The sequence below is a fragment of the Odocoileus virginianus genome, chromosome 30 (assembly GCF_023699985.2).
Source record: "Odocoileus virginianus isolate 20LAN1187 ecotype Illinois chromosome 30, Ovbor_1.2, whole genome shotgun sequence".
Classification (NCBI taxonomy): domain Eukaryota; kingdom Metazoa; phylum Chordata; class Mammalia; order Artiodactyla; family Cervidae; genus Odocoileus; species Odocoileus virginianus.
In genome coordinates this window covers 13,875,421-13,890,207 of record NC_069703.1, presented here as the reverse complement: position 1 = coordinate 13,890,207, position 14,787 = coordinate 13,875,421, and the positions used below count along the sequence as shown (strand labels likewise).

The following is a 14,787-nucleotide window of genomic DNA, read 5'->3' as shown; positions in this document are numbered from 1 at the left end:
AGCCAAACAAAGTGCAGCTGGAGGCCATAGGTCTATTGCCTCAACGAGGCCTGGGGCAGAGAAGATTTTAATGGATGAGGATGAAGTGGGAATAGCTGTGGTGCATTTGTGATGGAAAAGGCATAAAAGGGAAAAAGGAGGCTTTAAGGGCGTCCTCAAGGTATTTAAGAAAACTGAGTGAAGGACAGTATTTTGAAACAATTTTAGGATACTGGGAACTGTGCTTTTGACATGGACAACATTCTAGCCTTGAATTATTTGGGTCATAGTTCTACAAGTAAATGCCACATCATAAAAGAGGAACATTTTCCCCCTGTAAGCTATATAAGGAGTTATCCTGCCATCCTACCTTACATCTGAGTTACTCGTCTCTTCTTTCCCTTGTTAATAAAAAACTCTTTATTAAGGCACATCACTAATTATTAGAGAAATGCAAATCAGAACCACAATGAAATATCACCTCACATCTGTCAGAATGGCCATCATCAAAAAGTCTACAAATAACAAATGTTAGAGAGGATGTAGAGAAAAGGGAACCCTCGTACACTGTTGGTGGAAATGTAAATTGGTGCAGCCACTGTGAACAACTTTATGGAGATTCCTTAAAAATGTAAAAATAGAACTACCATGCATTGTGTGCTAAGTCACTTCAGTTGTGTCTGGCTCTTTGCAGCTCCCTGGACTGCAGGGAGACTGGCAGGCTCCTCCGTCCATGGGATTCTCCAGGCAAGAATACTGGAGTGGGTTGCCATGTTCTCCTCCAGGGGATTTTCCTGACCCACGGATCAAACCCTATCTCTTAAGTCTCTTCAGTTGGCAGGTGGATTCTTTAACAGGCGCCACCAGGACTACCATAGGATCCAGCAATTCTACTCCTGGATATATAGCTTAAAAGATTGAAAACACTCATTTTAAAAGATACATACACCCCAATGTTCATAGCAGTACTATTTACAGTATCGAAGACATGGAAGCAACCCAAATGCCTATCGACAGATGACTGGATTAAGAAGCTGCAGTATACAAAGGAATATTAGCCATAAAAAAGAATAAAATGTTGCCACTTACAGCAGTGATTGGATGGAGAGAGAATTATGCTTAGTGAAATAAGCTGGACAGAGAAAGACAATATATATCATTTGTATGTAGAAACTAAAATATGATATAAATGAATGTATTACAAAACAGAAAAGGATTCACAGACATAGAAAGCAAACTCATGGTTCCGGAAAGCGAGAGGGATGTGGAGAGGGGCAAGTTAGGAATGTGTTATTAACAGATACAAACTACTATACATAGAATAGATAAGCAACAAGATTTACTGTATGGCACAGGGTCTTATTATCTTATAAAAAGCTATAATGAAATATAATCTGCCAAAAATACTGAATCACTATGCCTTACACCTGAAACTAACACATTTTTGAGATCAACTGTACTTCAGTTAACAACGAAAAAAGATTTTTGTTGTGATTTGTGCTACCAGGCAAATGTCTTAATCTTCTGTGGTTTAAAGATATACTTTATGAAGGAAAACAAAGATGCTAGTCTTAAAAAATTATTAACCAAAGATGCGTGATTTTATCTAATTGTACCGAATAGCATTGCTGCCAAAAAGCAGGCCGAAAGAAGGCGTTGACACTATTGGTAGAAGTAGGTTTCAGCCAAGAGAGAATGACGAGTTTGGAAAATCTCCAGGACGAGTCATTCGCCAGTCACACATTTCCACCACTTGATAACCAAACTCTCTGACATCAGAGTTGATGGTATTCTCTCAACCGTTTTAGGGGTAATTTTTATCTGTGAGTGGTCTGCCGTGGAGCTCCTTCTCCTTAGGCACGTTAGAGAGAACTGGAAGAGTTGAGGCTTCTCAAGCTTTAAAGGGAAGACGAATCATCTAGGGGAGTGTTAAAGTGGCCTGGGGTGGAGCCTGAGGCTTTACATTTTGAACAAGCTCCCAGGTGAAGCTGGGAGCACTCTAAGCAGCAAGGATGCACACATGGGAGGAGGTCTGTTTCCAGGGCTGACCATTGGTTTTCTCTTTCTTCTAGCAGGAGCAGCCTGACTTGACTTTGGAGGAAATATTCTCTCCACGTTTAGTTTATGTATTGATAGTTCAGATGAGACCCTTTCTCTCTTGAGTCTCCACTTACCCCAATCACCTGTGATAGAGTTAGGTCTGTGACCTCCCCTTGCCCTTTAGGACAAGCGAGCAGGTGACCTAAGTAGTGCAATGATGTTCACACCCTGGGTTTGGTTAGTGCTGCTGGGAAAGATGGAGAAGGCAATGGCACCCCACTCCAATACTCTTGCCTGGAAAAGACGGAGGAGCCTGATAGGCTGCAGTCCATGGGGTTGCTAAGAGTTGGACACGACTGAGCGACTTCACTTTCACTTTTCACTTTCATGCATTGGAGAAGGAAATGGCAACCCACTCCAGTGTTCTTGCCTGGAGAATCCCAGGAAAGGGGGAGCCTGGTGGGCTGCCATCTATGGGATCACACAGTCGGACATGATTGAAGCGACTTAGCAGCAGCAGCAGCTTGGAAAGAGGCTTTCTTTGGGAGGGTATGAGACCTGAAGTTTCCAGTGCTCATTATGAGAAGGGGATCTGTAGGAGGATGAAGCCTACATAGAGGAAGGAGAACTAACCTTTGGAAGAATTCCGATGACATCTTTTGAGAGCCTCGGTCCAGAGTTAAAGAAAAACTTCTTAATGACATTTTTTTGAGTGACTGGATACATTCTCACCTGAGGCAGATACTCCTGCCTTGATGGAGACTTGACTCAATCAAGTAGCCTTTATGCTTAGGCCAATTTGAGCTTGTCACTTGCAACAGATAGCATCCTGCTAATACAGTGGTGATAGGGCCTGACACAGCCAGCATTCAGCAGATAACTGAAGCCTCCTCTTCATAATTTTTCTTTGGTTGGATTGAGCAATATGCATTTATTATGTTTTATGTTTTTTTCCAGGAAAGAAGAAACAATCTGAAACTATCGGATAGGTGACAAGCAATTTTATTTTGCAAAACAATCACTATACAGCAACAAATACATTTGCAAATTTTGATTGAAAAACATGAACTAACTACAACCAGCCATTGAAGAAATGCCTTTCTATGGTAACAGGCTCTAGAATTATCAGAAGAAAGAAACCCCCCCACAGATTTGTAGCGGCATGTTGGAACCTTGGAATCCCAGCATACAGAGTATACTTTTTGTTGATTTTTTTCTTTTTGCTAAAGTTGAAGTATCATGATTGACATTTTCTGAGTTTAAAAATAAGTTTTTTTTCCTGCAGAGGGACTTGGCCTCAACCTACATACCCAGGCTAAAAACCCTAGGTGTAAAAAAACAAACATCAATACTGATTTAACATATGAATCTTTGAAGGAATGCCTAGAATTTGCCTTTTCAAGCTATGAATCTATCTTTTTTAGCTACTTAGACCATGGATAGTTTGTTTTCCTCCTCTTCGTAGTGTGAAAAATAGGAGAAAATGCTATAATTGCAGCTATGTCAAAATCAACCACATTGAAGAGATGATTTCTTTAATAATAGTGACTTGATCTCTTATTTTGCCTGATGATCCCATTTCCTGCTCTAAAACTATGTGAGTGTGTGGAGAAGGCCAGCTACTCTCAGTACTGTCTTCCATTTAACCAAGTTCTCACTTCAGCCTTCTTCAGCTATGCCGAGTTGGTGATCCACAGGTGTCTTGCTTCTGGGTGGGATTTCTGCCCATCACCCTGCTGGAACTCAGCAGGAGAATCCAGAGAGAGTTGGTTCCTAAATGAACATGGCCTTTGAAACTCATCATGAACTCGGATCTCTCCTGCATCATTGAAAGGTACCCAATTATTGGTTGCAGGTGACCCAGAGAGAGTGAGTGGGCCTTTTAACTCTTCACAGCTCTGGATTACTTATGTTTCCTTAAACAGGTTCTCCAAGGCAAAAGCCAGAGAGAAACTGGCATTAATTGATCTAGAATTGAGACTATGAAGCCTTAATTTCTAGATCAGCGTATGGATGTCCCCACAAGAGTGGTGTTCAAAAAGCTTAATTTGTGTCGTTAATCTTGAGAGTAAAGGTAAGATGGGTTCCACCCCTTATCCCCAAAAGAAGACATTTAGCCTGTATTTCTTTCTTTTACTGCTACCAATTTTCAATTTCATTTTATAGAATTATTAATTTCCATACAAAGTGAGGGTATTTAGTCATTATAATTTTGCTGTGATTTGAAGCAAACATTTGTTTTAATGCCAAATCTAATCACTGGGTACCTTATATAATCTTTATTTTAGACATGTATTTGTAAAAAAACAATTTTAATATGAAGAACATGGTTACTTAGTGTTTATAAAAATTTTAAACCAAGTTGAAAAAAATACATGTTTCACAGGTTAAAATTGTTCTAACCAGCTGTTAACTTTTTCCTAGAGCTTTAATCACTATCTAACACTACTTAACACATAAGAAAATACCATAAGTCTCCACACAGCTATTCTTTCTTTTCCTATTTCCTGGTGCATTTCAAGGGAAGCTGATGAATAAAATGCCCAGATTGGTCAAATCAAACCTCACAGCAATAATTAGGCAGAAAATAGACACACCCATAGTCCTAATCAGTCCTTTCTAAATCTTTGACTATCCTAAATAACTGATCTATAGTTTCAGAAATGTTTGCCTACGTAAAATCTCTTAGTTGAGAGTGAATGGTGCACTTTCTTTCATGGAAGTCATGTTGGCTGTAACTTCCAATGGGTCACAACATGCACCCGTGTCTCTCTGTCTTTCCATCCTTTAGCTTCTTTCTCAGACGCTACTATACTAGCTTACTGCCTTAGTCCATGTTCATCATTTCCTCCTTTATGCTCGAGAATTGATTTGACTCAAAGGGATCAAACCCTATTGAAACATTTGCCTTTAACTTTTCAGATCCAGCCTACCAGCCCTGAGCAAGAAAAAGAACAGATAAAATACTAAAAAGCATCCATCCATCCTAGTAATCCATTGCCCTACTCAGACTAATAATGACTATTTCATTGCTTCTTCATAAATTTAAGATGAATGATTCTTAAAGAAGAATTAGTTGATTTGTGATGTCTAGACTGTATATAACATCAGAACCGTATTAGCTACTGATAAATAATACTAATACAGTATTCCTTTATAGAGTGCAATGTTGGAGTTATAAAAAAACTGATTTAGATATCTGCATCTCCAATATTTTGTAGCTTCTCAAAATACTGTACTTTCCCTTTCTGATCAAGGGATCTTACTTGGGGTATGGAGGCCAAACATTTTCTATCAGATAATTGAATAAACAGGTACTGCTTGGAAGAATGGAATATCATGTCCCAAACTCCCACTGTTAGTTTCAACTTTAGCAAATGGAAAAAAAAGGAAAATAAATCTTAATAAGTCTATTCCATGAATGATTATAGGAGTAAACCCCAAAATATTCTGTGATTCAAAATAAGACAAACCCATAACCTTAAACCAACAATCTGTAAACCCCTTTTATGTAACTAGACCCACCCCCCACAAACTCCATGTTGGTGAAAGCAAAGAAAAATAAATTTTTTCTAGCATCACGGGAGAAACTTTAATGGGAGAAACTTGTATCTGGCACTAAAACAGGGTTACAGCTTTGAGTTGTTACAGAAAGCAACTTCATGCTAAAACTTTTTGTCTTTTTTAACTTTTTTTTTTTAAATAGGAAGAGAACCCTGCTAACATCTACTTTCACATACCTAAAATTGCAACACCAAAGGGTGCAGGAGACACAGATACTGTGAATAAGGAAGTATAATATTCAAGTATGAGGAAGTATCACAAATGGCCACAGAGAAATATATATATATTTATATCTATAATACTGTATCAAACAGATGGAAAGGGGTGTGAAACCGGTAGTGTGGACACAAATCTAGCTGATCAACTGACATCCTAATCAGACACAAGTCCATCCTAATGAAAGTGCTTCATTCCTAAGAGATGCACTTTACGTCACTTCCTCAACCACAGCTCAAATGCTTCGAAACTATTTTTTAATTAATTAAATAATTTATTGGATTGACTTATACTCTGATATAATTATCCAGGTCCCAAACGTTAATAACTTAATTGAATCTTTCTTCCCATTTATACAAAATAACGCTTTAAAAAAAACATTTCTTACATGCTCTTCCCTTCCTGCAATGACTCCTTGATTTAATTTAACCTGTAATAAGTTACAAGGGGCAACTTTTTAATCTTTTCACCCAGCAACAGAATAGTGAAATGAGCAGCTTGGATTTTAACAAGGCCTTTCAGAATGTAGTAGATAGCCTTCAGGCACATGAAAGGTAGAAATGCAATTTTTAAAATAATGATACTCCATGCAAAACAGCAGAGCGAAAAAAAAAACTGTCCAATTGTACTCATGTAAAGCCAGTATCTTCCTGTTGCAAATGGAAATCAAGTCAATTTCTGCATATACTATTTTTTTTTATAAAATTGTAACAATTACTACAGTTTGGGAATGAGATTATTTATTTTATGGTTTGTAAAGAATGAATATAACACCTGCTCAGAGCCCACTCCTGCCAGAGCTCATGCCTAAATAGTATGACGTCAATACTAAATGAGAGATATTCACAAGCCCTGTTTAGCGAGTGCGGCGGTGACATCCTCGGCCAGGGTGGCAAGCTGGGGGGATTCGAGCAGGTTGATGCTTCCAGAAGAGGAGACGTTGCTGAGTCGTCGGGGGGAAGCCACACTGGATCTGCCTGGGGACTGCGTAATGATCTCAGCCCCATGGTCCACACGGGCCTTAGCATGCTCTCTGAAGTTCAACTTTTGGCTGTCAATCTGTTTAAGACAAGCATCAGTCCTTGTCAACACAAACATCTTAAACTGTCCCCTAGACTTTCTCTGTATCCCAGAGCTGATGTTATGTCACTTCTATTCAGCTCTGCCATCCCTACTTCCGGGGTGTCCAGGTCTTTAATCTGGGACCCACTTTGATGAAGAGTATTTCAAAAGGATTTTTTAAAAAGGCAAGATCGGCTCACAATCTTGTGTCTTACCTTGACATTACCACCTCCGGGAACGTGGTGAGCATTGTCAAGAGAACCGACTTTAGCTTGGGCCTTTTCTTTGAAATCTAGCTTCACACTTTCAATTTTCACACGCCCACCACCTACGGAGGAGATGAGAAAGGCTTTTAAATGCCTTGCTAACGTTAAATCTTCTATTTTGGTGACTAGTAACCCAAAATGACTATAGCAGGTAGACCATGGCAAATCACAAACTTAATGAACTCTACTAACCCTCTGACCATAGACGGGAAAGGAATCTTAGAATTTCTAATCTATACCATTTTCCCCATACCATCTAAGTAAGGTGTTGTTCAGTCACTCAGTAGTGTCCGACTCTTTGTGACCCCACAGAGCCCAGCACGCCAGGCTTCCCTGTCCATCACCAACTCCCGGAGCCTGCTCCAACTCATGTCCATTGAGTCGGTGATGCCATCCAACCATCTCATCCTTTGTCACCCCCTTCTCCTCCTGCAGTCTTTCTCAGCATCAGGGTCTTTTCCAATGAGTCAGTTCTTCACATCAGGTGGCGAAAGTATTGGAGCTTCAGCTTCAGCATCAGTCGTTTCAATGAATATTCAGGATTGATATTCTTTAGGATTGACTGGTTTGATCTCCTTGCAGTGACTCTCAAGAGTCTTCTCCAACTCCACAGTTCAAAAGCATCAATTCTTCAGTGCTCAGCCTTCTTTATGGTCCAACTTGCACATTCATACATCCATCTAAGGCAGTGACATCCTTTTTGTATCATTCCCTGGTTGCTTTACATATTAATTTTTTTCTCTACTCATGTCTAACCTAAAATATCAGAGGTATTTTTCTTATCTGTGTAATAAAAACTAAAAATAACACAATGAAAGTACCATATGTATCCTTTCTCAAACTTGGAGCATTTTGTCTCTTATTCTTAAGGGAGCAAATTGCAAGGAAGCACATCTCTATTTTTCTTCATGGTAGTAGGTCACTTGTTCAAAGAACTAATAGGCTAGCAATTGTGTACATAAGGGTGATATTGCCACTTGTAAATTTTTAGCATTGATACCTTGACTGATGAAACTGGAGTGAGGGGCTAAGGTGCTTAAAAGCTTCCATTTTAGTTAGTAGATGGGAGTGATAGGAAGGGAATCTTAGAGATCCATTCTTGTTCAGATTCTATAGGACTAATTTGACACTGATCTGATAATACTGAGACGGAGTTCTGACCATGCCATTTTCTTAAATGCTAATTAGTCTGAAAATCGAGGATCTGCTGATAGATGAGAGTGCCATGAGCCACCCTTCTGTGGCACCTCCATTTCTGCACACCTTTTCAGGCTTGTGAATGCAAGCAGTTCTACACTGAGTAGGTATCTGTTGTTCTTTAGCTTATTCTTGAGCCTGTCTGCTGATGTCTTTGATCTGGGAAGAATCTGGATTAGATGCCTTTACCTGTCTCCACCTAAGAGACTAGCTTTCACTTTCATTACAATTTGGTTTTGGCTATATGCATTTTTTTTTTCCCATAAGGCCAGTAGTAAGCCATGTGATCCTCTATTATTATTGCATCTCTCTTGGGATTTTGATTTGGAAAAAATACCTGAGGGGCTCTATGGAAACGTGGAAAAGATTTTTCAATTTTGGACTCTTGATACTTATTTACCTCTGTAGATGAAAGAGAAAGGGTTGTTAAAACTTCACAGGTCTCTTATTCCTGAGGTGTTTTTCTCATGTGATACCTAGACATTTGTATTAACACCCAATTGCCTGGCCAGGGCCCCCTTGAAATTGTATGATGTTACTGGACTACATTTTTAAAAATTTATATTTATTTATTTGGCTTTGTTGGGTCTTAGTGGCAGCATGTGGATGAAGTTCCCTGACCAGGGATCAAGTTTGGGCCCCCTGCACTGGGAGCAGCCTGGACACTTAACCAATGGACCACCAGGGAAGTCCCTGGTTTACATTTTGAAGTTCATTCATTCTCCTTCTGAAGACTTGGGATGTGTATGATGTTATTTAACTCATTCCTATAGGAGACATGAAGCTGTCCTTCCCTCAAAAGATGCATTATTGCACAGGTGTTATTCTACCAACATTTTACTTGGCCCCATGGGTCTCACCTGTTAGTTGTTACAGGATTACTGTGATTCATAAAACACAGTTATTTTGGTTAGAGGCTAGAGGATACTGAATTTTCAACTACAGGAGATCAACTTTCTTGGGATCTTACTTTTATATTTTTCATAGCCTCTGATAGAAACTGTCTTTTCAAGTTTTATGATTATATATTGTGTCAATATAACCCTATTAAAAATTTTGTTAGACTATATTTTGAGAGAGAGGGGAAAAACAATGTAATATTGACCCAAACTATATTCAGAAAAGGAAACTTGAGAAGTCTATTTTTGTTAAAGTCTTACTGAAGTGAAGTGAAAGTTGCTCAGTTGTGTCCAACTCTACATGGTCCCTGGAATTCTCCAGGCCAGAATACTGGAGTGGGTAGCTAGGTAATTTTATATAACTGTTAGAGAAGCTCATTTGAAATCAGAGATCTCTGCCTTTGGTTCTGAAGAATTCTGGCCCCATTAGGAGCAGTAAATGCCGAGGATTATAATCCCCATCAAGCTAAATTCTGGCCCCATTAGGAGTAGTAAATGCCAAGGATTATAATCCTCATCAAGCTTCATATGTCTCAAAGTGAAGTCAAAAGACTAGCTATTTCAATTTGTGCCTCCAGGTGATGAATTGTTTCTTCCTTATTTCCTTCTGAGACATTCCACAATCCAAAGTAATTTTGTGAAAAGCTTGCTATTGTCAAAGATCACTGTGTTAACACATCTTTATTAACTTGGTCATCTGATTCACTTATTATGAAGTAAGAGTGAGAAATAGGTGGGAGTCCATGACAATAGCCTTTATGACCCACAAAACATACACATAATATTTTCTTGTATATAGAAGATTTTTCTGTGCATCAAGACTTTAGGTGAATTGAACTAAATGTATACTTATCATCTGGAATTACAGAGTCCAATATTTTCTTTTGTATTCTGGAAGAAGTGTACCCAAATACTTCCATCATACTGTTGACACAGGACAAAATCAGCTAAATGTTTGTAGATATAAGGCACAGATGGGGGGCTGTGAAGATACCCATTTGGGAACATGTCCCTGCTATCTCATGAATAATAGCTAATTCCAGATAATAGTTCTGAAATCAGTAATGGAGATTACTTATATGTAGTTTCTATCTCCTTGACTTGCTTTATTAACACCCTTTGCCAACGTGAAGCCCAATTTCTAGACATATTTCTAATACTTATCCATTTTTTAAGCCTTTTGTTTTTCAACTAAAAAAATTCTTCTCAATAATCTTCTGGTCAGAAATCTCACTGGGGTCAGTTGTTCTTTTACCTTGTTCTGATAACACTTGAGATTATGATTCATGGGAATAAGATATTACCTGGTTTAATTAAGATGCCAAGAATAGATGGTTAAAATCAATGTTTTTGTCCTTCAATCGTATATATAAGTTGTGTCAAAATAGTCTCAAGAAAATTTACAAATTTGACAATTGTCCATTATTTACATATGCATGGAGGTGGAATTTAGCAAAAACATATAGTATATGATATGTAGAAAAATGACTCATAATACATTAAATTCACAAATTAAATAGGGAAAAATCACTACCACATATGAATATAAACTCTACCTTAGGGCACAAGATTTATGAGATATGAGATATCTCATAATATATCATAAAATATCATAATATACCATACTGTATATTATGATATCCTAAGATATCATAATAATGAGATATGAGATATCTCATAATAATGAGATATTATGAGATTCATGGTTTTTCCAGTAGTCATGTATGGATGGATGTGAGAGTTGGACTATAAAAGCTGAGTGCTGAAGAATTGATGCTTTTGAACTGTGGTGTTGGAGAAGACTCTTGAGAGTCCCTTGGACTGCAAGGAGATCAAACCAATCAATCCTAAAGGAAATCAGTCCTGAACATTCATTGGAAGGACTGATACTGAAGCTGAAGCTCCAATACTTTGGCCACCTGATGCGAAGAACTGACTCACTGGAAAAGACCCTGATGCTGGGATTGAAGGCAGGAGGAGAAGCGGATGACAGAGGATGAGATGGTTGGATGGCATCACCGACTTCATGGGCACGAGTTTGAGCAGGCTCCAGGAGTTGGTGATGGACAGGGAAGCCTGGTGTGCTACAGTCCATGGACTTGCAAAAAGTTGGACACGACTGAGCAACTGAACTGAACTGAACTGATGAGATATTTCAGAAAAACAAGCAGTCTGTGGTCAAATAAGTTGGGGAGACATTGCATTCTGAAGATTCACAATGCTTATTGAGCTGGATCTGAGAAATTCAACAGAAAAATAAATTTCTTCAGTTTTGTTAAAAAGCACAATCCCCTTCCCGCCGCCCCACATAATGTAGAAAAACAATTTCTTGCAAAACCTTTGAAATGCTGCTTTCAGTCCATGAATTACGTAAGAATACATGGCCCAATGTTATTTTATAGACTATATATTTCAAAAGAGCTCCAATAAGCATGTCAAGTACATACAGATAAATGCATCTCCTATATCTTTTCATTTTTAACATGTCCTAGGATATTTGGCCTGTTTGTGGTAACTGAGTTTACTTGTCCATATGAAGATGCCTTAAAATTTCTAATTTAAGTTTCTATTAACACAAGCATGAAGTATCAGGATCTGGAAAGGTCCTTCCAATGAGATATCTCACAGCAACAAAAACTTTGCTTGTCAATTTTTTGAATTCAATCTAATACCTCTCAGACTACTAAAAATACTGATTTACCTGGCCTGTGGCGGATGTTCTTCAGAGAGCCACATTTGGATGTCACATGGCTTAGGTCTATCTTCTTGGTGACAATCTGTACCTGTGTGAAGGACAGAAAATAGGCTTAAAATAGTTTAGATGTACATAAGCCCCCAAGCTCATATGTAAAATCTAGAAACATATCCAAACTTACAACATACAACAACATATACACACACATGGGAAAACCCAATCTTCCATATGTCCTCCCATATGTTTGGTTGGAAAGAAAAACACAAGTGAAAGAAAATCCTAGAAGAGAAGATTTTATTAGTAGAAAACAGATCATGCTGCAAAGGGACAGAACTTCTGTATTAAGAAGGCAAGCTTTCCACTCAGAGAAAGAAGCGACACCGTATTAAACCTTTCCATAAGCAAAGAGCCAAGTGAAGAGGGAAGTATTCTTTAGAAAGTGATTTTTACATGAAAGTGACCAAAACTGCTCATACAAACAAGAAGTCCAACACTGCTTTAAGATACAAGAAGAAGAAAGCTCTAAACATGCTTTTCTAAAACACTCTTGTCATATTTTGGCTAAATGCAACTTTTATTGCACACCAAATGATAAAAGGATAGCGTTTTTTTTTCCTTCTGGGTTTTACTGAAATCAATTCATCTTCTAATATTTGAAAAGGTGCTTTCCAAGCATGGTTCCTGGTTCATTTACATCAGAAATACATGGGAATTATGTAATCTAACACTGGAAATGGGGCTAAGGAATCTTCCCCATTCAAATCAATCACATTTGAACAAGTGATTCTTCTCTAGGGGAAAGTTTCAGACTACTGGTTTGGAGGTTGGAAGCTTCTCTAATAACTTTAAAATCATCCTTTCCTTCATAGGTGTTTTGACCAGCAGCACCTACTGTAGAGGTCAGCTGGGTCAATCCTCTGATACTCTCAAAATTACCCATTAATTTCAGGACTAAGATTGCTTCCATGAGAGTAGCACATGGTGTGTACTTACAGTCAGGGCATCGGGGAGGAGGGGGGCCTGTCAGTGTAAATACCGAGCCTGAGGCTTAGCCCTGTGCCCTAGAAGGAGCCCAGCAAATCTGGCTGGGGTTCTCCCATGTGGCACAGATTCATGCTCAGTGGAGCTGCTTTGAACGTCAGGCACTTGCTTGTCTATTTTTTCACTGCTTGACTCCATCTCTGCCCAAGTGAGGAGCAAGAAACCAAGAGTTATTAGATAAGCGAGAATTCTGGATTTGACACTCAATAAATTACTTGAGTCACAGACGGCTAGAATCCGAAGTCTAGGTGATTGGATCTGTAGTAGAGTCACGCTAGTCATCTTTTTTATTAATCTAATGTTAACAAAGAACCATGCCTACTTTAGCTTGAGTCTGCCTGTTTCAACTCTTCCTGAAATACTTTTGAGAAACATGAATTCATCTTTCTCTTCCTCTCAGAGGATATTATTTCCACCCAATTTAAGAGGCAGGGATTAAAAAAAAAAACATCAAGACAAAGAGTATACTGGGACTTGAATCCTTTCACTTTGAATTACAGATGAGCCATGCTTCACCAGGTTTGTATTATTCCAAATGATATCCCAACTCTCATGAATAATGAAGCACAAAAGATCGACATTATACACTTTGGATACTTTCATACATCAGTCATTGCCTCAGGAGTAACTTAAATGGAGCTAGAAAAGTGTGTGCTCAGCTGACTTTTGCAAGGGAGCAGAGACAGCATGAGAAAATCCCTTAAAGCCAAAGGCCAGCAAACAAATTGGCAGGTGAAATGGACTTTCCATCTCCCTGAAAACCATGGTGTCCCCATTTAAAAAGCGAGACATTCACCAGTGATCTCAGAGGGAAGGATGGAAAGCCCATCCCCGAAAATGCAAGGCTGACAAGCTCCCAAACCAGGGGGACTTGTGGAGCAGCAGCAAGAAGTGGGGAGTGTGCTGGGAGGTGTTGGAAAGGAGGTGGGAAAGGAGACGGCGTGCCGGCTGTGCAGACGGCTCCACACAATCAGGACAGCTGCTGACGTAAGCTTCTACTTACATTTCCGCCCCCAGCAGAATGTTTGATGTTATCCTTGGAACCACATCTGGACTGAACCTTGCTAAAATCGATCTTCTTGTTTAAAATCCTAACCTAAAAGGAATTGGAAGTAACTTCACTGTGCATTTTCTTTCAAAATTCTGGGATAGGATATTGGGAACCAGGGAACCAGAAATGGGTTAGCACCAAAGCGGCTCCAAACTCCTTTCCACTTACATTTATCATTTATGAGAAAAAACTAACAATGAAACTGAAAAGCAGATCTATCATGTAAACATGAAGTGTTTTTCTCCTGTAGCCCCCACCCCATCTCCAAGGGCCAGTGCTTGAGAGCCTCAGATATCCTGACTGTAGGCTGCTGTAATCTGGAAACAATATAGGAACAGAAAACTAAAACCTGAATTATCTGTGAGGAGGTCTCCAATATTGTGGGCAACATAGGGATCAGGTCCCCTCCATGGAAGGTCCAATAGTTCAACCCTGGTTTCTGAAGGATGTGCCAGTGTTCTCCCCACCCCCCAACTTCTGGAGTGTTAGCCTGACTGTAAATCACCTGGTACACTTGAGTTGACTATGACTGGTCCATGTAGAACGATGAGGTTCACATTGGTCTGGCTGACTGCCACAGGTTAGGGTTCTCACTCTTCTGAGGGAAGAAGCTCTGGTTTTCCCAAGATCATCAACAAGGAGACTCTGGGCCTCCTCTACTGAAAGGCTTCATGATTCCCTTGCAGGTTCAGCTCAGTAGCCTTCTGAAACGCCACTCTCTGACACCTGCTCATAAATAGCCAATATCCCTGACTTTGGTGTGAAAGCATCCTTTCC

The 14,787-nt window shown here is 39.2% G+C and overlaps 1 protein-coding gene across 26 annotated transcripts in view; it reads right to left on the bottom strand.

Moving 5' to 3' along the window:
* Positions 1-3,005: 3,005 nt before the first annotated feature.
* Positions 3,006-14,787, bottom strand: part of MAP2 (microtubule associated protein 2) — a 291,617-nt gene continuing 279,835 nt past the window's right edge. For all 26 annotated transcript variants that reach the window (XM_070458561.1, XM_070458560.1, XM_070458567.1 and 23 more), the window contains 3 exons: positions 11,925-12,006; positions 7,077-7,189; positions 3,006-6,858 (listed from right to left, as the gene is read on the bottom strand). In XM_070458561.1, coding sequence (XP_070314662.1) covers positions 6,643-6,858; positions 7,077-7,189; positions 11,925-12,006 — 411 coding nt within the window. In that variant the 3' untranslated portion in view covers positions 3,006-6,642. The remainder of the gene's footprint in view (positions 6,859-7,076; positions 7,190-11,924; positions 12,007-14,787) is intronic.